General features: G+C 41.1%; 1 protein-coding gene across 5 annotated transcripts in view; it reads right to left on the bottom strand.

Moving 5' to 3' along the window:
- The window catches only part of MEI1 (meiotic double-stranded break formation protein 1), a 237,512-nt gene that overhangs the window by 123,845 nt on the left and 88,168 nt on the right, over positions 1 to 25,499 (bottom strand). For all 5 annotated transcript variants that reach the window (XR_014454370.1, XM_083156559.1, XM_083156560.1 and 2 more), the window contains 5 exons: positions 24,284 to 24,395; positions 21,430 to 21,521; positions 14,519 to 14,660; positions 4,028 to 4,139; positions 688 to 748 (listed from right to left, as the gene is read on the bottom strand). Coding sequence is in view for 4 of the 5 variants with exons in the window: in XM_083156559.1 (XP_083012685.1) it covers positions 688 to 748; positions 4,028 to 4,139; positions 14,519 to 14,660; positions 21,430 to 21,521; positions 24,284 to 24,395 (519 nt within the window). In the remaining variant the exon portion in view is untranslated. The remainder of the gene's footprint in view (positions 1 to 687; positions 749 to 4,027; positions 4,140 to 14,518; positions 14,661 to 21,429; positions 21,522 to 24,283; positions 24,396 to 25,499) is intronic.

Below are 25,499 nucleotides of genomic sequence, written 5' to 3'. Positions count from 1 at the left end.
CATAAGGAAGATCTGTGCCTTCATATCACATTAAATTTACCCATAATCATAGTCACTGTTTAGTGCAGCAGACAGAACCAATTTAGTTTCTAGAGATACTGTAGTTCCAATAGGGGGTCATATTATTTTTAATCTGATACAAATGTAACATTATTAAACATGAATAATTACACAGGATCAATTACCAATCGTTTGTGTTAAAAAAAACAATTAATGCTTGTGCAAACTTACTAACACAGACACATCACCCACATGGCGATTAGACGCCAGTTTACAGGGGCATCCACATTCCAGGGGAAGAAGATGTAGATGATATCATTGTCCAGCTCATTGTGGATTCTAAACGATAACAAACAGATAACGAACTGCTGTCCCACCTCCCCTGTAAGAGAGATATGGCACCATTGCTGCTGCTTTTACTCACTTGAAGGGGTGACCCTGTTCTCTAGCACATAATGAAGGTGAATGTGGTGCCTGGCTCCCTCCCCGCTGGCCGCCTCAGTCTTTCAATGTCCAGCTGAAGTATGGCAGCACTATGAAGGCATGCCTAACATAATGCTCAGACTGGCCCTGTTTGCGGTCTGCAAGTTTGTAAGAGCTACGGGGGTCTTAACGCCCGTTGGCTCTATTTAATCTGTTGGCGATAGTAAGCTTAGCTTAAAAGCAGTGCAATTTTACTTTTCTCACCTTTGACCTGAACATAATGTTGACTTCACCTCCATAGCCAATCTGATGAATGAGGCAGAACCTGTAAAAGAGTAAATTTGGTATAATATTTATAATTAATCTCATTTTGGAGTATTGAAAAAAAAACATATCTCTCTAATATATTAAAGCGAAAATGTATCCTTCTGTCTTTCTATATGAACCCACAGTCTACAAGCGAAGATTGTGAAATTGACATACAAGCATATTAAAACGGGTGTGGTATAGGGTTCCGACAGTCGGGATCCCAACAGTCATTAGCCCGACATCGGGATCCCGACTGGCCGGACTCAGACAGCGTGGCGAGCGCAACAAAGCCCCTTGTGGGCACGGCGGCGAGCGCTATTCTATTCTCCCTCTATGGGGGTCGTGGACCCCCACGAGGGAGAATAGCCGGTGGCTGTCGAGAACCCGTCTGTCTGTGTTTTAGCAGTCGGGATCCTGATGTCGGGTTAATGACTGTCAGGATTCATACTGTCGAGACCCCGTCCAGCACCCATTAAAACACAGCTGAGGCAACAAAAAAAAATTTAAAATCAAAGTTACACCCCTAGGGGTGAGACAGCAGCACAGACTATATCAGGAGACACCATAATTTCGGAATGGCTGCAGCAATTCAGACAAAACTTGGTCCCTTTTCTGCTTCACTTGCGAAAGCAAATTCCTTCTCAAATGGACAAACCCATTTGCACTGCGGGGGGGGGGGGGGGGGCGGCAGATGTAACATGTGCAGTCATTCTCATTGTGCTACTCTACAAAAAAGTGGTTTCTATTTTATTTGTGAAGTTTCTAATGCTATTCAGATAAACTGTTATATTTTCACTTGACTGATTTTTACCTCCAACCAACATAAATAAACGAACAACTCTAATTATAATTTACCATCATCATCTCGTAGCAAAGCACAGGTATTCAGCTAGTAGATTATAAACTGAATAAGTATTTCAAATTAATATTTATTTATTTGTTTGTTTTCATTTAGACATTGCAGTTCCTTAGAATATATGACAGGAATTGATAATATAATTAAAATAACGGTTTTTAAGAAAGACATGGTGAATCCACAAAATCAATAGCTTGGATCATGGATTTTCAAACGATTTTGCTCTGGGACCTTAGACAATAAAAATTACTACAAGACCCCAGCAAGATCTGATTACATGTTGTCAAAGCGGACAAAACCATGTGCATTGTAGGTGGGGTAAATTTAATATGTGCAGAGAGTGAGGTTTGGGTGAATTATTCTGTATCTCTGCAGGGTAAATCCTGGCTGCTTTATTTTTACACTGCAATCAAGCCTGAATAAGGCCCTTAATATATTTCGCAATTGCAGAGACTAGCTCCTTTCTCTGCCATGTATATATATATATTTTAAATATTCATGCAAATGTAAAAATTTAATATACCTGCTGTGAAGGCTTTGGCGATAGCAGGGAGGCAGTAGGGGAAATTTACTGTACTTTAGCCGTATTCGTAGGCAGTCTTATGCAAATACGGCTGCCTACACGTATTTTCAGCATTTTCTATGCTTGAAAATACGCCAATTCATACTCATGGCACATTTGCATTCCTATTTACTAATATGAATGTATATGCCATCAGATGAATATGAATAGGAATCATAATTCGAATGGTGATTCCTAATTTACTAAGCGTATGCAATATACTGTATATGCACTAATTGCCACTCATTTTCCAGGCGTATATGGCTTTAACCTGCATGGATCAGTCCGATCCGTGCAGGCTTCAGTGTAATAAAATAAAATGGCGTGGTGGTGGTGGTGGTGGTTCCCCCCACGACTCTCACCAGCCCCAGGATGAAAGAGCCAGTCCTGGTTCTAGAAATTCACAGGGCAAAATTAGTAGGGGATCCCCTGAATTTCTACAACCAGCACCAGGCTCAAGGTCCGCTCCTGATTCCCAAAATACAGGGGACAAAACGAGCAGCGTTCCCCCGTATTTTGAGAACCAGCACCGGGCCCAACCAGCTAGCAGGATAATGCCTGTACATATGTAGGGTAAGCAAGCTTAGAAACGCAGTTTATTGTACTTTAGTGAACAAAAGAAACAACTGTGATCTTTATTCAGAATTAGATGTCAATATGATTTGCATTTTTATGTCACAAATAATTTTTTGGGACTGCCCATGCACTATTTTTCATAATCAATGTCTTTTTTTTTTTCTTTTTTGATACTTTGCAGTAATTAAAGTGAAGTGCAACTAAAATGGGCAGAGATATGCCTCAAACACAAATTCAAGCAGGGCGATGAAATATGGGTTGTCTGACACTGATGTTAGTGTAACATTTATTATGATGACTGTGTGCGATTGGTGACATACAATAAAAAAACACTCATTACACAAAATCCTTAAAATGTATTTCTCTATTCATACGGTTTTTACACTGCATTGCAAACTCATTTTTCCAAAATAAACAATGAATTAAATGTAGTAGGGAGAGAGAATCATAAAGTTTTGGGGTTTTTTTAAAGCGGCAATCATTTACACTGCCAAACCAGTTTGATTTTGCAGTATAAATGATAAATGATTGACACTTTAAATGGAGATTTCTTATCAAATCTCTAACTTTCTGATTCTCTCACCCTATTACAATTCACTCAATGTTTATATTTTTGGAATTATGTCATAAAGAGGAATCCAATTTGTGCCTGCTTCTTTTTGTATTAATGTGTAACCTTTGTAATGCATTATTTTTTTCCAATCAATTTTCTGAATTTAATATGAAATTCAAGTAGCACCCAGGTACGATAATAAGATGGAAACACAGGCTAATGGAGGAACGCTGCAGCTTCAGAACTACATTTGTGTTCAATTCAGTTCTGGGCACATTTTGCAATTCCTTTTACATTGCAGGTTAAGTCTCCCGTATCCGTAGAACTCTTATCCGAAATATTCCAAAAACGGTGGTTTTTTTTAGAATATTTTGGATTTATTTTTTTTGTGTCCCCCTCCCCCCTTTTTTCATACTTACCAAATCCCCAAATGTCCACGGCGGCCTTCAGGATCTTCTTCAGTCTTCAGTGGTCCTAGTAGTGCATTGCACAAATGCGCAGGTGACATTACCGGCAGGCCCGCAAACTCATTCAATGCACTCCTGGGACCGCTGAAGAGGATCTTGAAGGCCTCCGGGGGACACTGTGGACATCATGGGACCATTGGGGCACCACCGGGGGACCAGGTAAGTATTAAGAAAAAAAATATTCAAAAATCCGTAAATATCCCTAATTCTTGTGGTCCCGAGCATTTTGTATAAGGAATACTCGACCTGTACTAGCTTTGACCACTCCAAACAGAACATACCTAGTTTCAGAGAAACCTTTTCCTTCATACTGGGCACAACTGCAAATATATCAGTAAGAATCAAAAAAAAGATCTCCATTGTTGCTGGAACTGGTGTCCATTCATAACACCTCTATATAAACAAATATAAAAAAGATCTATTAAAAAGAAAAATCCAGATACTGCACATGTACAATGTACCTAAAAAATAAATTAATTTTGAAGCAATGATATTTACTCTTCTATCGCTTATTTTTAGTTACTTATTTTTAGTAAAAGTCTAAATGAGAAAAGCATAGTGAATAATCCTATTAACCATGGCACCATGGCAATCCATTTAGCCCCCTTAACTAGAATTTATGGGTAATAGGCATACTAAGCAGAATCACATATAAGCTGACCTCAGAGACCTGTTTTTAAGCAATAAAGCATCCCATGTGTTATCACCCAAAAATGGATAATATACTGTATGTAAAAATGGACTATAATAAAATAGTGTGACAGGGTTAGTAAAAGTTCATTGTTTAGCACACTACAGCAGTTAAACAGGGATCCAGCCCAGGGATTGGTTGCAGCTCAGAAATCAGCTGCAGAACAGTTGATTGGCAGCACCTGTGAGCTGCCTTTAAAAATTATTTCTTTGGACAGGTCAAATGCTCCTGACGGTGGACTAGCTGTCCAGGTGATAGGCTTCAATGGGCTACTGTAAGGGTCATTGGACTTCTGTTTCAACTTTTTAGAAGACTGAAAACTGTGATGCTGTTGCCTGCATCCTGCTTTCTGATTTCCATGTAATTGTCCTGACTGCTGTGGAGAAATTAAAGTGCTGTTTGTACTTTTACCTCAGCTACAGTATGTGATCCTTGTCACAATAGCATAATAATACTATGGGGCTGACTTCCAGTTCCGGGTTCATGGTGTGAGGCAGCATCCACCGGAGCTCCTCCAGAACCCACCAGCGCTAACCTCATAAAGGCTCTTCCAGCATCCACTGCAACCCCTACTTCCCCCTCACACAGACATGCAGCAAGAAATGGATCGCTTTGTGACCCCCGCTGGCGCAAGTGCTGTGTTCCCACCGCAGCAGTAAAAACGCTGTGCAGACCCCAATATGGCGGCTGAGAAGGATCCAATGCACTCTCGCCGGCCAGCAAAAAGGGTACTGCTGAAAGCCTGGATCCCCAGGATAAGGTATGCTGCTCCCTGGACTCCCAGGTTACATATGGGGACATAGTAGAAGCGATTAAGAGTACATTGGTGCCCATGCTTTTCCAGGCTATAACTGACATCACCTCCCAGCTTAAAGCACTGACTCACAGGGTGACCACAGCTGAAAATCACCTAGGGGCACTGTCACATGAGGTTTTTGACCTCTCTCAATCAGTGAAATCATTAACAGCAGAAAACTATCACATATGGTATAAGCTGGATGAAATCAAAAATCGGTCCTTCCTGAGTCGATTAAAGGCCCTGCCCTTTCCCACTTTGTTAGAAACACACTTCCATCCTTATTAGGCATTACTACAGAATGCCGTGACCTAGTGGTGGAGCAGGCACATAGAGTAGGCCCTGTACCCTCCCCAAACAAACCAAGACCTTGTTTTAAATTATTTAGATGCTTGAATTATTTACACAAGCAATTGATTTGGTCAGCCTCCAGATGTGTCAAAGACATCCAGTGGGAAGGCAATAACCTTCTAATTTTCCAGGACTACTCTGTGGAGCTAAGGCGCGTAAAGCTTTCTCCCCTGTTTGCACCAAACTAATTGCAGAGAGCCACAAATTTAGATTGCTATATCCTACTAGACTACGCATCTACGAAGGCACCTCCCACAAAGATTTTTTGTCCCCTCGTGATGCGGAGGCTTATCTACGTAATAGACATTCTAACTGCAATCAAGATATCACTGACCCTACTCCCCCTCCTGGGGCTTCCTCCCCTACTGGCTAATAGATAACTGTTCCTACTCGGCCCACTTCTTCTAACTAAATATCACGCACTACACTGGGTACACCGTGAGGTCACCTGAGCTTGAAACTCTGGATCTGGAACTACCTCAGCTGTTCCCTCGGGAGCCTATGATTCAAGTTTCCCAAGTTTTTGATCTTTTGCTCTTTTAAAAGGCCATGATGATGTAGAAAGGCTCAGCTCATTTAATTGTTACATAGTTTATTCTAGTACTGCTTTACATTGATATTTGTCATCCACTGCTCTAGATTTTGGTGTTCCTCCGTATAGCATTTTATGCTGTTGACTGATAAATGATATGATACACATTTGTTTGGCTATATTTCACTAGCTACTGCTCTTCTAGGAATCCTTCCTCCCTTTACCTCCCTAGACCCATAGAGTAAACAACTTCAGATTAATATTTCTGCATCTCCCCTCTGTAGAGATAACTGTAACATCCTGATAGCATAATCCCCCCCCCCCTCTCCATTCCTCCTTATCGTTGTAGTTTCATCATAGATCCCCTGTCTGTTGCCTCCAAATTGGAGGCTCCTACCCTCTTTATATTTGTATACAGTTAATTGCCTATATTGTTATTGAAGACAAAGTAATGTTTACGTTTCTCCACCAGAATCAATGTGTTATTTTCTTCTGTATGTCTATCTTCCCTCTCCCTCTTCCCCTTTCTCTTCCTATTTACCCAGCACCTAAGCAATGTGAGGAGGATTCGTCTCCTGAAGCTGTTTACATTTTCAATCTAAACATTGGTTCATAGAACGTCGGTGGCATTAACACCCCTGCGAAAAGACATAAGATATTGGTACACCTGAACAAAAAAGGGATTCACATGGGCTTCCTACAGGAGACCCATCTGACTCCCACAGAAATCTCTAAATTAAACATACTCGGCTGGAAGGTCATTGGTTCCAGTCCATATAACTCCAAAGCTAGAGGGGTGGTGGTTCTAATTAAAACAGGTATTACACATGAAATTACTGAAATAACTGACCCTGAGTGATGATTTCTCATTATCTCCATCACTATTCACTCCAAGCAATTCACTCTGTGCAATATCTATGCCCCAAATGTGTACTCGAAAACTTTCCTACAAAAAGTCCAAGCACAACTCACCCTTAAACTTTCCACACCACTCATATATATAGATATATAGATATAGACCCCATTCTGCTTTCAGACCACGCACTTATCACAACTACTATTGGCATTACTCCCTTTTCTAAAGTGTCCAAGGAATGGAAGTTTCCAGCGTACCTAGCTAAATCTCATAAAATTCAATCCCACCTCAACTCTTTTTGGGACACTTATAGCCAAAACAACATAACACATCTCGAAGAAAACCCTCTTCTATTTTGGATGACTGGCAAGGATGTAATCAGCGGAAAGATAATTTCTCATGTAGCAAATTTGAAAAAAAAATTATACTTCCACATATTTGACCTTACAATCAGCACTCACATCGACCTATCAGCTTTTTAAAAAGTCTTCACACACGGCCGCGAGATTGGCCTATCAGACTGCTGGACTAAACTATGAAGAATACCTACACTGCTAAGGAGACAGACACCTTTTTTCTGTAAATTACCGATTTCATAAATTTGTCAATAAGACAGGGAAACTTCTAATTTTCTTAAAGGTTCCCGCCAACTTTCAACTGTCCAACCCTTAAAAAAACACAAAAAGTGCCCTAACCACTAGCAATGGGGAAATTGCGGAAATTCTCTGTCTCGTTTACACTAACCTTTATTCAGGTCCCCCTCCAACATCCACCCCCCACCTTTATTACCTCCCCTAACATCCTAATTCTGGAGCTCCTTAACATTTCCCCAATTAACCACTGTGGCAGCTAACTCTCTAATCACTCCGATTACATCAGACCAAGTTGACGTTGGCGTTCAAATATCTCAAAAGTGAGAGAGCTCCTGGCCCAGATGGCTTTAGTGCAGACTTTTACAAAATCCTAAAACCTAAAATAATCCCTGTACTAAGCCTTCCTTCAACACTTTAAAACCTCAGAGATCCCCCCCCTTAACTTTAACACTGCAACTTTGAAAGTCCTTCCTAAACCTGGTAGAGATCTTACCCTCCCTCCCTCTCCCCATTTCATTACTTAACCTTGATTATAAATTTTTCAGTAATAGGACAGACTCAAACTAATTCTCCCATTCATCATTCATCCAGTAAAAACGCTTCAGTAAGAGGTGCAGGGTTAGGGGGGGTTCAGGGAGGGGGCGGGGACCGGCAGACAGCAAGGGGGAGCTCCATCTAAAGGGGACACGCGAGCATCTCGTGTCCGTGCATACCCTTCCGCCAGACCCCCGCTGAATAAGAGCAGATCCATCTGTACTGTTCCTTGACCATTATACATGCAAATCCATCTAAGGGATTGGCATTTATATTATCAGGATCAACAGAAGGGCATTATAACCATAGATGCATGCTTATGTGTGTTACAGTTTGTATCAATAGCTTGCAACATTAGACACTTTGTTTTATAAAAGCTATCTGGTGTGAAAACACTACTGACTGTTTGAGGAGAGATAAATTAAAGTTTATTAGGACAGGGGAACATGAATAACCTCTCCTTATGATTTCTAAGTCATACCGTCATAGCCATAACAACATAAAACCCAGGCAGTTTCAATTAAATATGCTGAACACTAATACCGTATAAGGGGAATTTTATGGTACACATGGTTACGCAGTATGTGCTGTTTTAACATGCACAAAATTCACTTTGTTTGTCTCATCTATGTGTTTCAATATATTTTGCAGTTTTAAAATACTCAATACTTCAAAGTTCATTTTTATTGTAATTGTCCTTTTCTTATAGTGGACCACACCAAGACACATTCTTTTCCTTCCCTTTGGAAAATGAAAAATACACAACCCTCCCTGAGGAGTGATAGTGGTGCTTGACACGGTTGGTTTCACTGCTGCTGAATAGGGGTAGTCAATCCCTGAAAGACTAACCACATAGAAAAAGGGGGGATATAGCAGCACTGAATATAATTTGATAAAATGCTGTGCACCAATTGGACTGATTTTACAAATAAAAACAATTTATTTACCCTAAATATAATTTTCACATAGACAAATTAATAAAATACATGTGTTTAGATATTAAATGCATAGACAACAATACAGAAATCACTTGTGTGTGTATATATATATATATATATATATATATATATATATGGAATAGAAAATTGAAAGTCTGCGCTTATCTGTAAGTCACTTATGAAGCCAGTTTAAAAGGTCCCTTGTATATAACACAGAGGGAGACGGGTACACCAAAGTCCAGAAATCTGAGGACCTGCAAACTCTTCTTTCTCACGGGGCGAAAACACTCTGGAATCCACAGAGCACAAGAAATCTAGAAATGGGCAGAAAGAAGGCGCTTCATGGTGTAATATTTCAAAGTACGAAATTTATTAAAAATATGTATTCCCAGGTGCAAGTAGTATTAGACTCGTACCATATAGTAAAACACTGTGGACTGGGTACCACAAGGCATGGATATTAAAACCATAGGCATAAGCTGCTCACACTGTACCAGGACCAGGACCTCACTGGGACTCAAACACCGCAGAGCTGGGTTGCAGAGAAGCGTGGAGACTCACAGGACGTCGGGGCAGCCAGTAGCCAGAGCAGGTAGAGCGTCATAGGCCACGCCCTCTACGCCCTCTACGTGGCCTACGACGCTCTACCTGCTCTGGCTACTGGCTGCCCCGACGTCCTGTGAGTCTCCACGCTTCTCTGCAACCCAGCTCTGCGGTGTTTGAGTCCCAGTGAGGTCCTGGTCCTGGTACAGTGTGAGCAGCTTATGCCTATGGTTTTAATATCCATGCCTTGTGGTACCCAGTCCACAGTGTTTTACTATATGGTACGAGTCTAATACTACTTGCACCTGGGAATACATATTTTTAATAAATTTCGTACTTTGAAATATTACACCATGAAGCGCCTTCTTTCTGCCCATTTCTAGATATATATATATATATACATTTTGAAATAAATCGGCGTCACTCACCAGTCTGTATTACTCGGTCAACAGGCTTTTATTTCAGGCAGCATGGCTGGAGATGCAGGGGATCTACGTTTCAGTCCTCCTCTGGGACCTTTGTCAAGATACCACATAGGTTACCCTGTCCTTCTATTTATAGTAAGCATGACCCGGAAGTACTGGCTGTGCAATAGTTACCATAATATATATTTATGACATGATATATGGTGCTGGGCAATATATTAATATTGTCCAACATTGTAGCTAGGAGCTCCGCTATGTAGTGTATTAAATATCGAGTGTAAAAGATTATATAAAGTATAAATTACCTGTAAAGTAGTGTGGCTCGAGTGTAAGTAATAGATCCGGGTCACCAATGACCCGCAGGATGGAACGCACGCCAGCTTCTTGTGCTGGCGTGCTGCTGTAGGGGATAGAACTTCGGGGGTTGATGTGACGTCAGTGGAGCGCATTTTGGAGCGCACCACTGTGTGTGACGTATAATCGGGTCCTCCTGATTAGGGAAACTACAGTATATATTGCAGCTAGTATTGCTGCTGGCGATCTGCACATAATGTCATTAAAATGTGACAGCCTGTAGGACGGGTCATACTTCTATTTACATATGTGGCCAAGGAGTACATTTTTTAGAATGCTTAAAGATATTAAATATACTAAACATACATAGTGCATAAAAGTGCTAAAAATAAATAACATACAAAAAAATGGGTGCTAAAAAGTGAAAAAATAAGCTTAAAAAGATAGAAAAAATTTGAAATAATTTTACAGATATAGTACAGATACATGGTTAGCCGATGTTACTGGGTTATCACAATAAAGTGCTAGTGCTTAACAGTACCAATCACAGTAAAGTGCTAGTGCTTGACAGTACCAATTTTTAAATATTGCACATATACACATCATCTAATGTTGCTCGTAATTGGTGATAGTAATAGTGATAAATGCTAAAGGTCACAAGCTGTACCGCTAGATGTTTCCAATTTCTATATATGAGAGTGAGGGAAATCAATGTTCTCCGATCAAACGTCCAAAAAGACACTATATTGTATAGAGTCATTAAGCCCACGGGGCCAGATGGTGTCGAGTTTGTATATTCACATTGGCTCACGGCGCAGTAGCATTTTTCCCCCCGAGACAAGGGGGGAATCCTGTCTATAATCATACACCGTAGTGAAGACAGGGGGTGATGGGCAGTCAGAATATGCTTCGCTACTGGCTTGTCTGTTTGTCCCGTACTCAAAGCCATCGATATCGAGGATCTGTGGTTCGCCATTCTTTGTTTAAATGGGCATATTGTTTTGCCCACATATACTAATGAGCAAGGACATGTGAGGATATACACCACGTAATCAGACGGATGTTAATCTTCTTTCCCGTATATGGGTGATGGAAATGTGATCCTGTTTTCATGCTTCGGCAGGTAGCACAACCAGTGCATTTGTAGCAGCCTTTTTTTGCTACAGTCAGCCAGGTGTTACTGGTAGTTGTTGATGTTAATTGTGGGCGCATTAGAAGGTCTTTCAAGTTGCGTCCCCTCCTGTAGCTAATAAGAGGTTTACTTGGGAGCTAGCCCTTGAGCGTAGGGTCAGATGCTACTACATGCCAATGCTGCCTGATTTTTTTGCTGTACCTGTTGACTGGCAGTGGTGTACATTGTGGATATTACAAATTGATTTTCCTCTCGTGCTTTCTTTCGGTTATTGTCGGAGCTAACAATCTTGCGGGCCTTTGATAAACACTGTGAAATAACTGCACTGGTATATCCCCTTGATTGAAATTGCATGGTCATCTCCTGCAGTTGTATTTCTGCAATGTTACTGTCCGAGTTATTCCTCAGGACTCGCAAGAACTGAGAGATAGGCAGGTTTCTTTTCAATCCCATGGGGTGGAAACTTTCCGACCGCAACAATGTGTTACGGTCGGTTGGTTTGCGGTACAGCTTGTGACCATATCCGCCGTCAGCTGTATATATAGTCACATCAAGGAACTCTATAGACTCCTTTTGTACATTGATGGTAAAACGGATTGGTGAGTCAATTGAGTTAAGATGTTGAAACATCTCCATTAGGGATGTATGGGTATCATTCCAGATTAGAAATACATCATCTATGAAACGATGGTAGCAAGTCATTCTATCTCCAAACTGCGGGCCAACGTGGGTCCTCTCATACGTATCCATAAACTTGACTGTCTGGAGTCCCAGATGGTGGGGGATGACTGTGTATAAGGACGATACGTCCATTGTGACCATCAAATGTTGGTCATTATATTGGACTTTAGATATTTTGTCAATAAAATCTGTTGTGTCCTTTAGGTAACTTAGTCTTCTGGACCAATGGCTGAAGAAAGCTGTCAAGACAGATTGCTATATTGGAAAATAGGGACCCCCTGGCCGATATAATGGGTCGGTCAAGAGGGTCCGCCATTGTCTTATGGATCTTTGGTGTCAAATATAAGATTGGACAGATAGGATATTCAGTCATTAGGAATTGTCTTGTGTCTTGGTCAATCCATTGGTTCGTTAATGCCTCAGAAAGTAATGTTTTGGTCTTTTTTTGAAAAATGATAGTAGGGTCATCATCAAGTAACCTGTAGGTCTGGGAATCATTCAATTGTCTCATTGCTTCCGTGTGATATGCAGTGGTGTTCATGACCACCACAGCTCCCCCCTTGTCTGCAGGTCTAATAGTTATTAAATTATTATTGCGTAGATCTTTCAGCGCATTTTTCTCTTCATATGTTAAATTCGGCCTGACTTAGGGGGGGCGAGCTGTGGGGCCAGGGACATCATGCTCTAGGAGTCTATTAAAAGTCTTAATACTTGAGTTGAACGATTGATGGTCGTAAGTACTTTTACGTTTCAATTTGGTGCCAGGTGTCACCTCAGTGGATGTGTTGAATTTTTCTGCTAATCGCAATTTGCGATTCATCTTATATTTGTCTACAGACCACTGAAAGTGATCGAAGGGCACCGTGGGTATAAATGTTAAACCCTTACTCAACACACTAGTCTCTGCCTTCGTAAGTTGTATTTTTGACAGGTTTATTATTGTGTCTTGTTGGACCTGGATCCACGTTTGTTTCCTCTGGCTTCGGCCCCGCCTTGGGTGGGGCCACCGGCGCCTAAAGGGAGAGGATTTAGTTGGGAGCGGGTAAATCGGGGTAGTGGTGGGCAATTAGTGGTATTGTCACCCTGTTCAAAGTCCGATGAGGATGCAGACGTTGCACTATCGTACTTATACTGTCTATATTGTGGTCTATAGGATCTGGGTCTGTATTGGGTCGTATCGCCTCCGACCAACCACCTATAGACCCTGTGTTCCTGGTAATCTTTTTTGACTTTTTCAAGTTTAGTACGCTTGAAAGAAATGAGATCTTTACGATATTTATCGAGTTGGGTTTTGATTTTATCAACCCAAGGTTCCGATGTATCGGTTTCTAAGAATTTTATAGCAGTGGGTTTAATTGACTGGATCTCTGTCCTGATGTTTTTAAGTTCTGTCCCCACCTCCTCGATCACTAATAGTAGTAGATCAATGGAGCATTTATTGAGGACAGAACACCACCTGCTACAAAAAAACGGGTTATTTCTACCAATCGTCTGTGTATTTTTGAGGCGGAAGCCTCTAGGTATCTGTTTCTGTCGGTGATAATCCTACAGAAACTGACCATGCAATATTAGGTCTATTTCTTTCTTTTCTAATTGTAGCAGTTTATGGTAGGTATCAATCGGGTTTTCTGCTGGCAATGACCCGAATTCTACTGTATCATATAGCACTCGATCTGCATCCTCATCGGTCAATATTAGTTGGTCATGTTCAGCTCTAAACAACAATTCAGAGGTAACCAGGTTCTCCATATGATCACACTAGTCAGATTCTCAAAATAACAACTTATACTCGGCAGTGTCACATGTATTGTGAAGGGACAATTACATAGATTGTAATAGGCACACAAACTTTATCTTTATCTGTTGACCGAGTAATACAGACTGGTGAGTGATGCCGATTTATTTCAAAATGTGTATATACCATATGGTTAACCAATAACCTATGGCTATGGATGATCACCCCAGCAATTGATATTTATCCTACTGTTCATAGATTCTACATAAGTCTTGGTAAAGGGGATTGAATAAAAGAATGTGGCTGTCCATTCCTAATATGCCCTTGTGGAAAATCCAACAATAATGGAAATAAATTGAATTACCGTCCACCTTGAGATGTGCAGTCCCACGCTTTTGTTTACCTCCTGGGCAGGTGTTTGAAGCTGGTCCAAAGCAAGGTCCATCGGTGGACCTATATCTTTTCTTTCCCTGTACGTTTCTAAATATAGGTAACCTCTGTTCTAGAAAAGGAACCAGTCATACTGGGTTCGACTCCCAAATAAGATCCATCTACATTAGTTTTATGTTTATTTTTGGCTAAATTGTTTATTTAAACTTTTTATTTTTCATATTATACTATGATGTATTTATGAAGAGCACACTTATAATATATTAGGAAATTGCACTTACCAAAACAGTAGGTATGCAAAAATTGTCACATGTATTTAACAGGTGCCAAGAAAATGCCTCCAATGTATCTGCACTTTCAGAAGATGGTGCAGTGAATGCGTTCTCATGAGCTGTATAATCACTTTCACAATCTATAGCCAATCTTAAAGGAAAATTATTGCAATCACAATATATCCATAATGTAATTTAAACTTCAATTTAACTGAGCAACATAAACTGCAATTTACGTATTTTTATTGTACTATATGACAACCACTCCAGCTTTTGGAAGTAGTGCCAATCATTGGGCCTTATTCTGGTTTACTCCTTCTGGCAAATTCCTTCTTAGATGGACAAAACCATGTGCACTGCAGGTGGGGCAGATGTAACATGTGCAGATAGAATTAGATCCCACACTAGTCTTTCCCCTCCCCTGGTACCTGTCCTGCCCCCCGCCCCTGGTACCCGGCAGCTGGTATCCCCCCATCCCCTGGTACCTTGCAGCTGGTACCACCCCTCCCTCCCCTGGTACCTTGCATATGGTACCCCCCCTCCCCTAGTACCCCCGCACCCCCTTCCCCCTCCCCTGGTGCCTGGCAGCGATCCATCCGGCAGCAGGGCAGCATGGTAGGCAGAGGGCATTCCAGGGCTCCTAGTCCGCAGGTCCCAGACTGATGCATGAAAGCATCATGCAGGAGTTTGATGCAGGAGGAGACTGCAGCTGGTGCACAGACAGCGGGGGCACTTTGGATCCGGGCAGCGTGGTCCGTGCTCAGGAGGAGGAAGCGGAGGAAGCGGGTTCATTAGGAGATTGTCATTTCATCGGCGGGGGTCGAATGGGAAATAGCGGAGCCGTTCATTAAATATGCACATATTTAATTAGCGGCTCATTAGATATGTGCATATGTAAGTTTCGGGCCCGCTATTTCCCATTTGCGGCAGGGACCCCCACCGATGAAATGACAATCTCCTAATGGACCCGCTTCCCCCACTTCCTCCTCCTGAGCACAGACCTGCCCGGATCCCCAGTACCCCCGCTGTCTGTGCACCAGCTTCAGCCTCCTCCTGAATCATGCTCCTGCATGATGCTTTCATGCATCAGTGGGGGACCTGTAGACTAGGAGCCCTGGCATGCCGCTGCCTACTGCACTGCCCCGCTGCCCGGATGGATTGCTGCCAGGTACCAGGGGAGGGGGGGGGTGGGCAGCAGGGTACCAGGGCAGGGGGGGGGGGTTTACCAGCTGGCAGGTACCAGGGGAGGGGAGGGAGCGGGGGTACCAGCTGCCAGGTAGCAGGGGGAGGGGGCAGGACAGGTACCAGGGGACAGGTGGTATATTACTGGTAAATTACCGTTTTTGTACCTTTCAAAACGTGTTTAATGTGAATGGTACAAAAACAGTAATAAACCAGTAATATACAGTTTACAACATGCAGTGGGAAAGGGGTTTCAGGATCAGACACGTTTTAAAGTCCCATTTAACAATACCGGGTCTTTACCCGTTTCTGCAGTGGGAAAGCAGCATAAGACTCAGAGAAAGCAGAATCCTCATATAGGTCAGACTATAATAGAAACATTGGTATTTACAAACTCAGCTACAATGTATTCTACTGATGAAGGGACAGAATGAAATTTGAAATGTATCAATTGTTACAAACTGGAGTGTGAATAGTGTGCTGGTGGATACTACTGAATGCCAATACAGTTTAACCATTAGCTATACTCTGTTCCCATAAGCAGTCTCTACCATTTGTTAAGGGGAATCAACCCCGGTTTCTTTTGGAAACACTAAAATAGAAAACTTGGGGATTTCAACATAACCCCCCCCCCCTTCTTTGCTAAAAGTAACCAGACAATTTGAGAATTAACATATTGCCTCAGACTCCAGTGCATCTATAATTAAAAACTCACTCCACAACTTTTTTATAATTCTTTGACTTGTTTAAACAGGCTCTAATGTCTCACCTATTTTAATTAATTCTTCAATAAAAATTACATTTTAATTAATTGTTATATGTTTTTCATACATCACAATTGTGCCCCAAAAAAAGAGTCCACTTTTCCTTGTTCTCTTCTGTTGTATTACTTTTGGACTCACCAACTTTATATAAAAAAACCTTCTTTCCCTCTCTTGGGACCAGTGGTGTTGCTAGGTTCCACGGTGCCCGGAGCAAGAGCATGTTTCGCACCCCCCCCCCCCCCAAATTGTTGTAGGTGGGACCGTTGAATGGTGAAAAAGGGGGCGCAGCCTAACATTATACCACACACCTCTTAAGAAAATGGTACATCCAAATTTAATATTTAATATATTTAAATCTAGAACAGGTACAGTGAAAAAAAAAACGTTTTTAGAACCAATATACTCTACTTTTCCAGAATCTGAATTTGTCTGATATGTCCGCCTATAGCGAGGGGGTTGGGGGATCTGAATATGTGACATGTCTGCTTATGGGGGGGTTGAGCCGGAAGGGGATCTGACTTGTAACAGTGAGTCTGTGATTCTAATGCAGACATACAGTACCAGTAACAGTCACAGACCCCCAACACCCCCCCACACCCCCATAAGCAGGCATGTGTCACATATTCACAGATCCCCTTAAGCACAGCCTAAGCAGACATTCAGTGAAATTTACTCCCCCACACCTGCCAGTGTATGGATCAATAATTATGCCCAGGTATACAGTGCCAGACCAGTGCTGGCTGCCCCAGCCCCCACTCACTTTAGAAAGCCCGTCCACGGCGCTGCTGTTGTGCTCCTAGGTCTCTCTCCCCTCTCAGGCTGTAGTTTCACTTTCGACATCAGCCTGAGAGGTGCTCCCCCTGCCTGCCAGCGGCTGTATCTCTACCTCAGGCAGCCGCAGCGGGGGAGCCAGCGGCAGAGCTCCGGCGCCAGGTGACATGTTGGTGCCTGAAGCTCCGTCAGCTCCACCCTAGCTAGGCCTCTGCTTGGGACTATACCTCACAATAAGTTGGTTGCAGGCTAAATCTCACCCCTAGGTGGCGAGGTCCCACTGGACCTCCCTCATCAGCAGTGGGAAAACCTTGTGTGGAATCCACAAACCTAAACCTCTTTACAAACGTGATACAGTGGTAATAAAGTGGAAGGTGACAACACCCCAGACAGCTGATTGGCTGGTGTGTTATCACCCTCCACTTTATCACCACTTAAGCACTGTACCAGGCATAATACATCGGCCTCATCGTTCTCCTTCCTCTGTGGACTGTGGCTGCTTTATGGTTATATAAGTATTTTATTTTGGCATCTAGTGGTGGTGTGTGTGGCAGGAGGGTGAGTTCTGTGTGGCAACTGGGTGAGGCATGTGTGGGGGGAGTACTCATTCAGAATTTCAACAGGTAAAATGTTGACATCTATATAATGTTGAATTTATGGTCGAATGTTGACTTGAAATATCATTATGTGATAAACAACTCATTAGATGGGAAATTGTAATTTTAAAATGGTATAGAAATAACCTAATGATGTTCACAGGAAAAAATCCAATTTCAGAGTACTTAAGAAAACTGTGAACAACAAATGGATTTGGAGTACGAGCTGGTCCTGGGAGATTCAATTGTGCCATTTGTATTGAGCAATAAAAAATAAACAATAATAGAGCAAAATTAATGGTTGCCTCCTTGGAAGTCATAGTCAAACCACAGTGTTGAAAAGGACACTCTTGATGGCAAACAGTGGTGCAAAAGCCTTAAGCAAAAGCAGAGTTACAGTTCCAAAACAATATAGCCACACTGTACACTATATGGCAGAAATATATTAAAACATATAGGAAAAGGCTCTGAGTGTCCCAACATTTTAGTGATAGCTGTTTTGCTCCGAGACAAATTATAGTCAATACAAAGAGTTTAATATAATTTTATGCACAAGGTAGTACTTTTCAATGGGAAGGGGAGGGGGGGGGGTCAACTTTAATGTTAACGAAGAAAAAAACCATTATTGCAGAAAAAAAACCATCTTCATTCTAGCAATTTGTTAGCAGATGCAAGAGTTAAAAATAATTGCAATTTGAAACAATATCAATGGAGTAAATGCTTTATCCTAGAAGCTATTAGGCTACTTAAAGCCAAATGGCTTACTCACATAGATAACGTGCATCTGGAAAGTATTCATAGCGTTTAGCATTTTCCACATTTTGTTATGTTACAGCCTTATTCCAAAATGTAATTAATAATTTTTTCCCCTCACAATTCTACACACAATACCCCATTATGACAACGTGTAAAAAGTTTTTGGGAAATCTTTGCTAATTTATTAAAAATAAGATAACTAAGAAATCACATGCACATACAGATGGAGCCGCTGCCATCCTTGCAGGGGCTGGCTATTCTATCGGCAGCCCCCGCTAGCTGCTGGCTCCTGCCAGGGGCGCATGCGCATGAGAGGCTCGCGTGCCCCGTGGCAACGGAGCTTGCTATGGGTCCCCGCCGCCTCCCCCGCCGGTCTCCTTCGCCGCCCTGACCCCCCCCCGAACTGGGCAGCATCTCCCTGAAGTGGAGACGGGCAGGGAGACACTGCCCAGAAGCCATGATACTGGGATGCTCGTGCGCATGAGTCGCAAGCGCGTCCCAGTCCCTATCGTCGGCGCACGCCAGAAAGGGGGATCTGGCAAAGGATAAGCCCGGCCCCATCTGTACGGTAAGTATTCACTGCCTTTGCCATGAAGCTCAAAATTGAGCTCAGTTGCATCCTGTTTCCACTGATCATCCTTGAGATGTTGATACAGCTTAATTGGATTCCAGCTGTGGTAAATTCAGTTGATTGGACATAACTTGAAGACAGACACCCGTCTATATAAGGTCCCGCACTTGACAATAAAACAAAAAACACTGTGCTAATTTAATTATGAGCACCATATGCAGAATCCATTGTGACAATGATCACAAACATAGGGACTCAGATGAAGACTTTGTTGTTTTTATTTAACAGCAGGTCACAGCATAGCAGGTTAAATCCATCCGCAATTGGTATTACAGGCAGTAGCATACAGGCAATATCAGCATAGCAGACACTTGAAGGACTCCAATGGTTCCTAAGATAAAAGGGTAGTTATTCCACCATCAAGAGCAAGGTGACTCTGCCCTGGAAACCCTTATATCAGGAAATCCCTGGTGCTGCTGATTACACACCAGGAATTCTGCTACTGTTTCCAAAATGTGGTCAGGATCCTCCATATTACTTTCATATGGGGGAATGCTGAATGCCACACCACATATATACAACAAATGAAGATTATTATGTTATAAATATAGAAATATATTTAGTAAATAACAATTGATTAGGTGGCCACCTTAATTAGACAAAATAGTCACATCTAATAAAATATATGAACAAAACTCTCTTCGAAAAAGCTCTGCTAATGAGCAAAAATGAGCGTTAGAGGACATCACCCAGTATCCACTAATTTATTCTGTGATCCGTTACCAGCTGTAATCCATTCACCTATCCCTAAGTACGTTCCTGGAGCAGTTTGTGTCATCACCAACGAGGCGCCAACCACCGTCACCTCCACCGCCCAAACCTAAACCGCACTACAGAGATACCTGCAAGATGAGACGCGACCGACACCCCCTGCCATCTCCAGTAAGTCTCCTGGCAGGCGGCTCGTCAAATAATGCAGGACTCCCCTTTGTGGGTGCAGTGTCCCGGCACCACGTGCAGTTTACAAGCGGCTGAACTTTGCTTCTTACAGAAGGGGGATCATGTATATCGCTTCACAAATAGCTACATTTCTGGAAATGTTATATTTTATACAAGCTAATGATAATAGCGTGTTCAAAGAATTTGAAATAGCTCTATATTATCATTATATACAAGTTATTAGAGACACTATTTATTCATCCTTATTTTTTATTTATATGTACAGTATTATATTTATTTCTGTTCATATGTTTTATTATATGTGACTATTTTATGTAATTATGGTGTCCACCTAATCAATTGTTATTTACTAAATAAATTAATATATTTCTATATTCAGCATATTGTGCTCATAATTAAATTAGCGCAGTGTATTTAATTTTCCTTTGAGTTTTAACTATTTACCCGACCCTGATCTCACGTTATGTGATACAAGTTAAAGGTAATTTTGATGTATGCACACCAATACATCAACAAATTACGGAACATAGGCTGTGAATACTTATGTACATGTGATTTCTTGTTTTTTTATTTTTCATAAATTTGCAAAGATCTCTCAAACTTTTTTCACATTGTTATTATAGGGTATTGTGTGTAGAATATTGAGGGAAAAATTAATTCATTCCATTTTGGAATAAGGCTGTAACATAACAAAATGTGAAGCGCTGTGAATACTTTCTGGTTGCACTGTAAATATACTGAATAAATGAATAAACCACCATATTACATGTACAGTAATAACATATCTTTGATCTAATACAGGTTGAGTATCCCTTATCACAATATTTGTTATCAAAATTATTCCGAAAACCATAGTCTCCAAAATGTACTTTTATATATTGTTAAAAACCTACTGGGTACATCTGTAACTGGCACTACTAGGGAAATAACATGTAACTGGCACTAAATGTTTGCAAGGACATGATTGCTTGGCATTCAAACTCAGTGCTTGATCTAGTACACAGACTTTGTTTCATGTTTTGAAACCTTGTTTCATGCACAAATTAAATATATTTGTGTGTATTTCATGTGTTTGATGTGTTTATACAACATACATGCAAGATACCTCGAGATACCTCATTCAAATATAAAAATACTTCAAAATATGGAATAATCCGTTATCCAAAATTATTCTGGTCCCTAACATTTTGGATAAGGGATACTCAACCTGTACATGAATAACAAGGAACTATTTTTCTTTGCGGGTTTCAGTGGCTTCTCATGTCCATAAGTCTTTGACTCTGCCCAAATTTTATAGAATCCCCAAAATGGGCTCCTTACCTGCAGGTTTTATGGAAGATCTCCAGTGCATTAGTAAGAAGATGACCCTGTCGAGACATACTTCGGATCTCATCTCTATTAATTTGGTGTTTCTAGAAATTAAATACAATTATTATTCCTTTTTTAAAAATAATAACAAACAAATTAAGTATTTAACTGCAGAATACATTTGAAAAAACTGTAGTAGAAATTGTTAATTATTGTTGATAGGGAAGGAATGTTTGCCTGTTGTAAAAAAGCATTATTAGCCACAAGTAATAAAGAAGCCTTGACAACCAACAATTTTTTTAAACCTTCAGTGGTGTGGTACAATTTTGAATGAGAAACGAGTGCAAGTTGGAGACCCATTGTGCCCACACACAGTGAGATGTGTGCGAGGTGCAATTTAAGCAATACAATAGGGGGGATTTCAAATGTTATAATTTTGGCGTCTGTTATTTTTTCTTTTATAGATGTCAGCTTTTACATCATTTTCACTAATTTTCTTGTGCTCTATTCATATGGGTTTTTTTTTGTTTGTTTGGTCACCTTATTCTGAGGTGGGCTTAATTATTGCACCTTTTTTTTCACTGCTTTGCCCCCCCCTCCACACACACTGCCATCTGCAGCCCACCACTACAAAGCCAGCCACCACACCCCCCCCCCCACCCGGGATATATCCAGCCGCCCAACCTACACACATGGTGGCAGGGGTGCAGCACCAGAATTAGGAGATCCGCCTCTAAACTGGGGCTGAGTCTGCAACCTTCCTGTTTCCCGGCTGCTCTCTCTCTCTCTGAGTAGTGGAGGCAGCACCCTTCAGTTGTATGTGTGGGGGTGCAGCAGTTTGCTGTTGTATGTTTGGAGGGGTACAGAAGCATTCTATTGTATGTGCTTATTAATGGCAAAATAGATGTTGCTGCAAAGATAAAGAAAAAAAGTCCGAACACAGGATAATATATATAACATATCGGCTGTCACAATTAAGGTGATGTCGTATAGTATATGAGACACCATCCACCGGATTGGTGAATGTGGTTCCTGTGCAAAGGAATTGGCAATTTTCAGGTTTTCATTTATTCTATTGTGCCTTTCCCGACCTGTTCTATACTCTATACTCCATTTTTTATAACATAATTTTCCTTTTATTCATTAATTCACTATATCATTAAGTATTGGTTACAGCCTTTTCCTTTCATATTTATGAGTTCACCATCTTCTTACTATATGCTCTCTACACTCTCTTTTTTTCTTTAGTTTTGACCTCTTTCCAAGTAGCTCTATGGATCCTGCACATAACCTGTTTTTCACATGATGCCTGAGCCTGTATTTACATTACAGTACTGGCGTTTTTTCTATATTTTACAGCCTCCTTTGTCTTGTACAATTGGCGATTCTGGCTGCCATGGCTACTCCCCGTTCTGCCCACTCCACGCTGATTAAGAGGCGTCCAGACCATAACTCCGATTGCCTAGGCAACCAGCAATAAACAAGTCCCCGTGTGATGACATCAGTGGTGGCCAGGTTGCGCATATTGTATGTGTTTCTCACCGCAGAAGCCGGATGTTTTCTGACGTTGCAGAGACTACCGTGACAGTGACACACTTCCGCCCCACTGTAGCAAGCGCCGGCTTAGGAAGTTCTGTTGCTGTGACAACTCCGGCAACGGACGCAGTTAGGATGACGTCATCGGCGGGAAATATGGTGTGGACAGGTGAGTGAGATTCGTGTGATTGTCTGTTTGTGCAGGTATATATAGAGCTCCTTGGTGGTCAGTGGTCTATTCCCAGGAAGAAGGTGCATCACTTTGCACCGAAACAGCTGTCGGTATGACTACGTTCAGGAATGCTGCGATGGTTAATTTTTGACTCTCTATTCTGCTAAGTATTCCATCTCATACCTGCATTGATTCGGTTTTGTCTGTCACATTGCACTTTTAATATGCCATTAAAACTTTTTTGATATTTTTGCATGAAAATCGGGTGTTGCTGGCTTCCTAATACTGTATGTATTATACCATTTATGAGCCTGGCACTCCGTAAATTACACCAGGCACCAGTGGGCTCTTTCTTCCCTACTCCGTTGATTTCACTGAACTTTATTTGAGAAAGCTCCTTGAGAAAGGTCCGCATAGGACCGAAACGTCGGGGCATAACCTATCTGCATGACAGTAAAAATCGACTTGACCAATTGAAAATAAAACTCCTATACTTTGGACTTTTATACACATTGTGTTGGATTCTTTATGAGGCGAGTGCCCGACATTCCATTAACTTGAACAGTTTTGGAAATACCCTGGACTATATATATATATATATATATATATATAAATAAAAGGAAAGAAGGGGGGTTTCATAGGGCGCTAAGGAATTGTTGAACCACTGTATTCAAAGGAAATTTAATAATAACGTCTAAAACAATGACATAAAAGTTGCCTTTTAGGGCAAATAAGAACACATACACTTCACATATGTATACTATTACAATATAACAATTGTTTTAGTGGATCAGCGACAATGGTATGATCAGTCCATATCAAGGGCCCAATGCGTTTTGTCAAATCATGACCTCATCAGGGGCAAAAAAAATGATTTGGATTAACTAGATAATCTGTGTTTCTGTATTGCAATGCAGCACAAAAAAATAAAGTGCCGTCTGTGGTCAGGATCTCCAATATATAGACAGAAATATCCACTGATGGCTTCTACTAAGCTTCTGATAAGCTGGTGGTCTGTGACCTTAAACACTGTACAAAAGTGTATGAGGAGTGTAGAAGTGTGTGTAGCCTGGGTCCAAAGACTCAAGCGCTCCAGTCTTTGGACCCAGGCTACACACACATTATAATCAATAGCCCCTGATCTATATTATTACTTACAGATGGTTTCCTGATCACTGATGTACACGGAAAATCTGCACAGCATTCAAATATCTTAGTGAGTAACTTCTCTAACTCATTATACTGCACTGGAATGCAGAGGTGATCCTTCCTATGAATGAACATTAAAATATAAAATAGTTATTCTAATTTACCAACAATGTATAATCTAATTTTACTAAAACAGCACATTTAGTGACTGAAGAAGTGCTACAACAGTTTGTGTAGTGCGTTGCGTGTTTGCTTATAATGTGAATGAACTCTTCTGCATTACTAACACAATTTGGATGCATCCATTCCGAGGACCATAGGAGTGGAACGGGTGTGGAACTGGGGTGTTCTGTTGTAGAAAATTTAGAGTAAGGACATTTTTACACAGATCTGGCTAGACAATGCAAACCACCAGTTTTAAAGAAATACACACAAAATTTGTATAATTTGCTCTAGCTACAGGGTAGAGGCAAGTGTACAGCATGATTATAACACAGAGAAGCATAACGTCATTGATTCCAATTGGCTGTTTGCCAAAATTCTTTGCACAGCTGACAATACTACTCTCATTAAACCTATGTTTGGGCTTAATTCAGCATTGGTCGCTAAGATAAGAAAACACAATCTGGCCTATTATTGAAGGACTGTGCAAGGACAGTGTTTGCATTCCACATATGCACCTGCTAGTTGTGAATAATTCTGCGTTCGCATTCTGCTTTAATGTAGTCGCATTTTGACTAACAGAAAGTCAGCGTTTAAGAAAAGAAACATGGAGATTTGTGGGTGAGTGCGTGCCAAAGCATTGATGTCAGTGATGATGATTTCCAGCCCGTTGCTTTAGCAGAATTGTGGAAGCCTTTGACTGGTGCAGATGTAAGTAATCTTCGATGTTCCTTTTTTTTTGCGAATGGATCTATATATATGCAGAAAGGAATCTTAATAAAGGCTCCCATTCTGAAAGTAATTATACCAGTAATGCCTTCCATTATATATAGAAAAGTGAAGAATATGAGAAATAACCTTGTTAAAAGTGCATTGGCAGGAAAAAGATTTGGGCGCATAAAAACTGTACACGTGGAGAATTCATCATGTGTAGAATTCATAAAGGGACCCCAAAAAAAGTTCTAGAATTTACAACAACTTTAAATGTACAAACTTTTAAGATTCAAGACTTCATAATGTGTAACAGCAGGAACTGTACATATCTGATCCAATGTAAGTGACA

The sequence above is a fragment of the Crinia signifera genome, chromosome 8 (assembly GCF_055691185.1).
Source record: "Crinia signifera chromosome 8, ASM5569118v1, whole genome shotgun sequence".
NCBI classification, from domain to species: Eukaryota; Metazoa; Chordata; class Amphibia; order Anura; family Myobatrachidae; genus Crinia; species Crinia signifera.
Note: the sequence above shows the minus strand (reverse complement) of the source record. Positions and strands in the feature narration are given on the sequence as shown.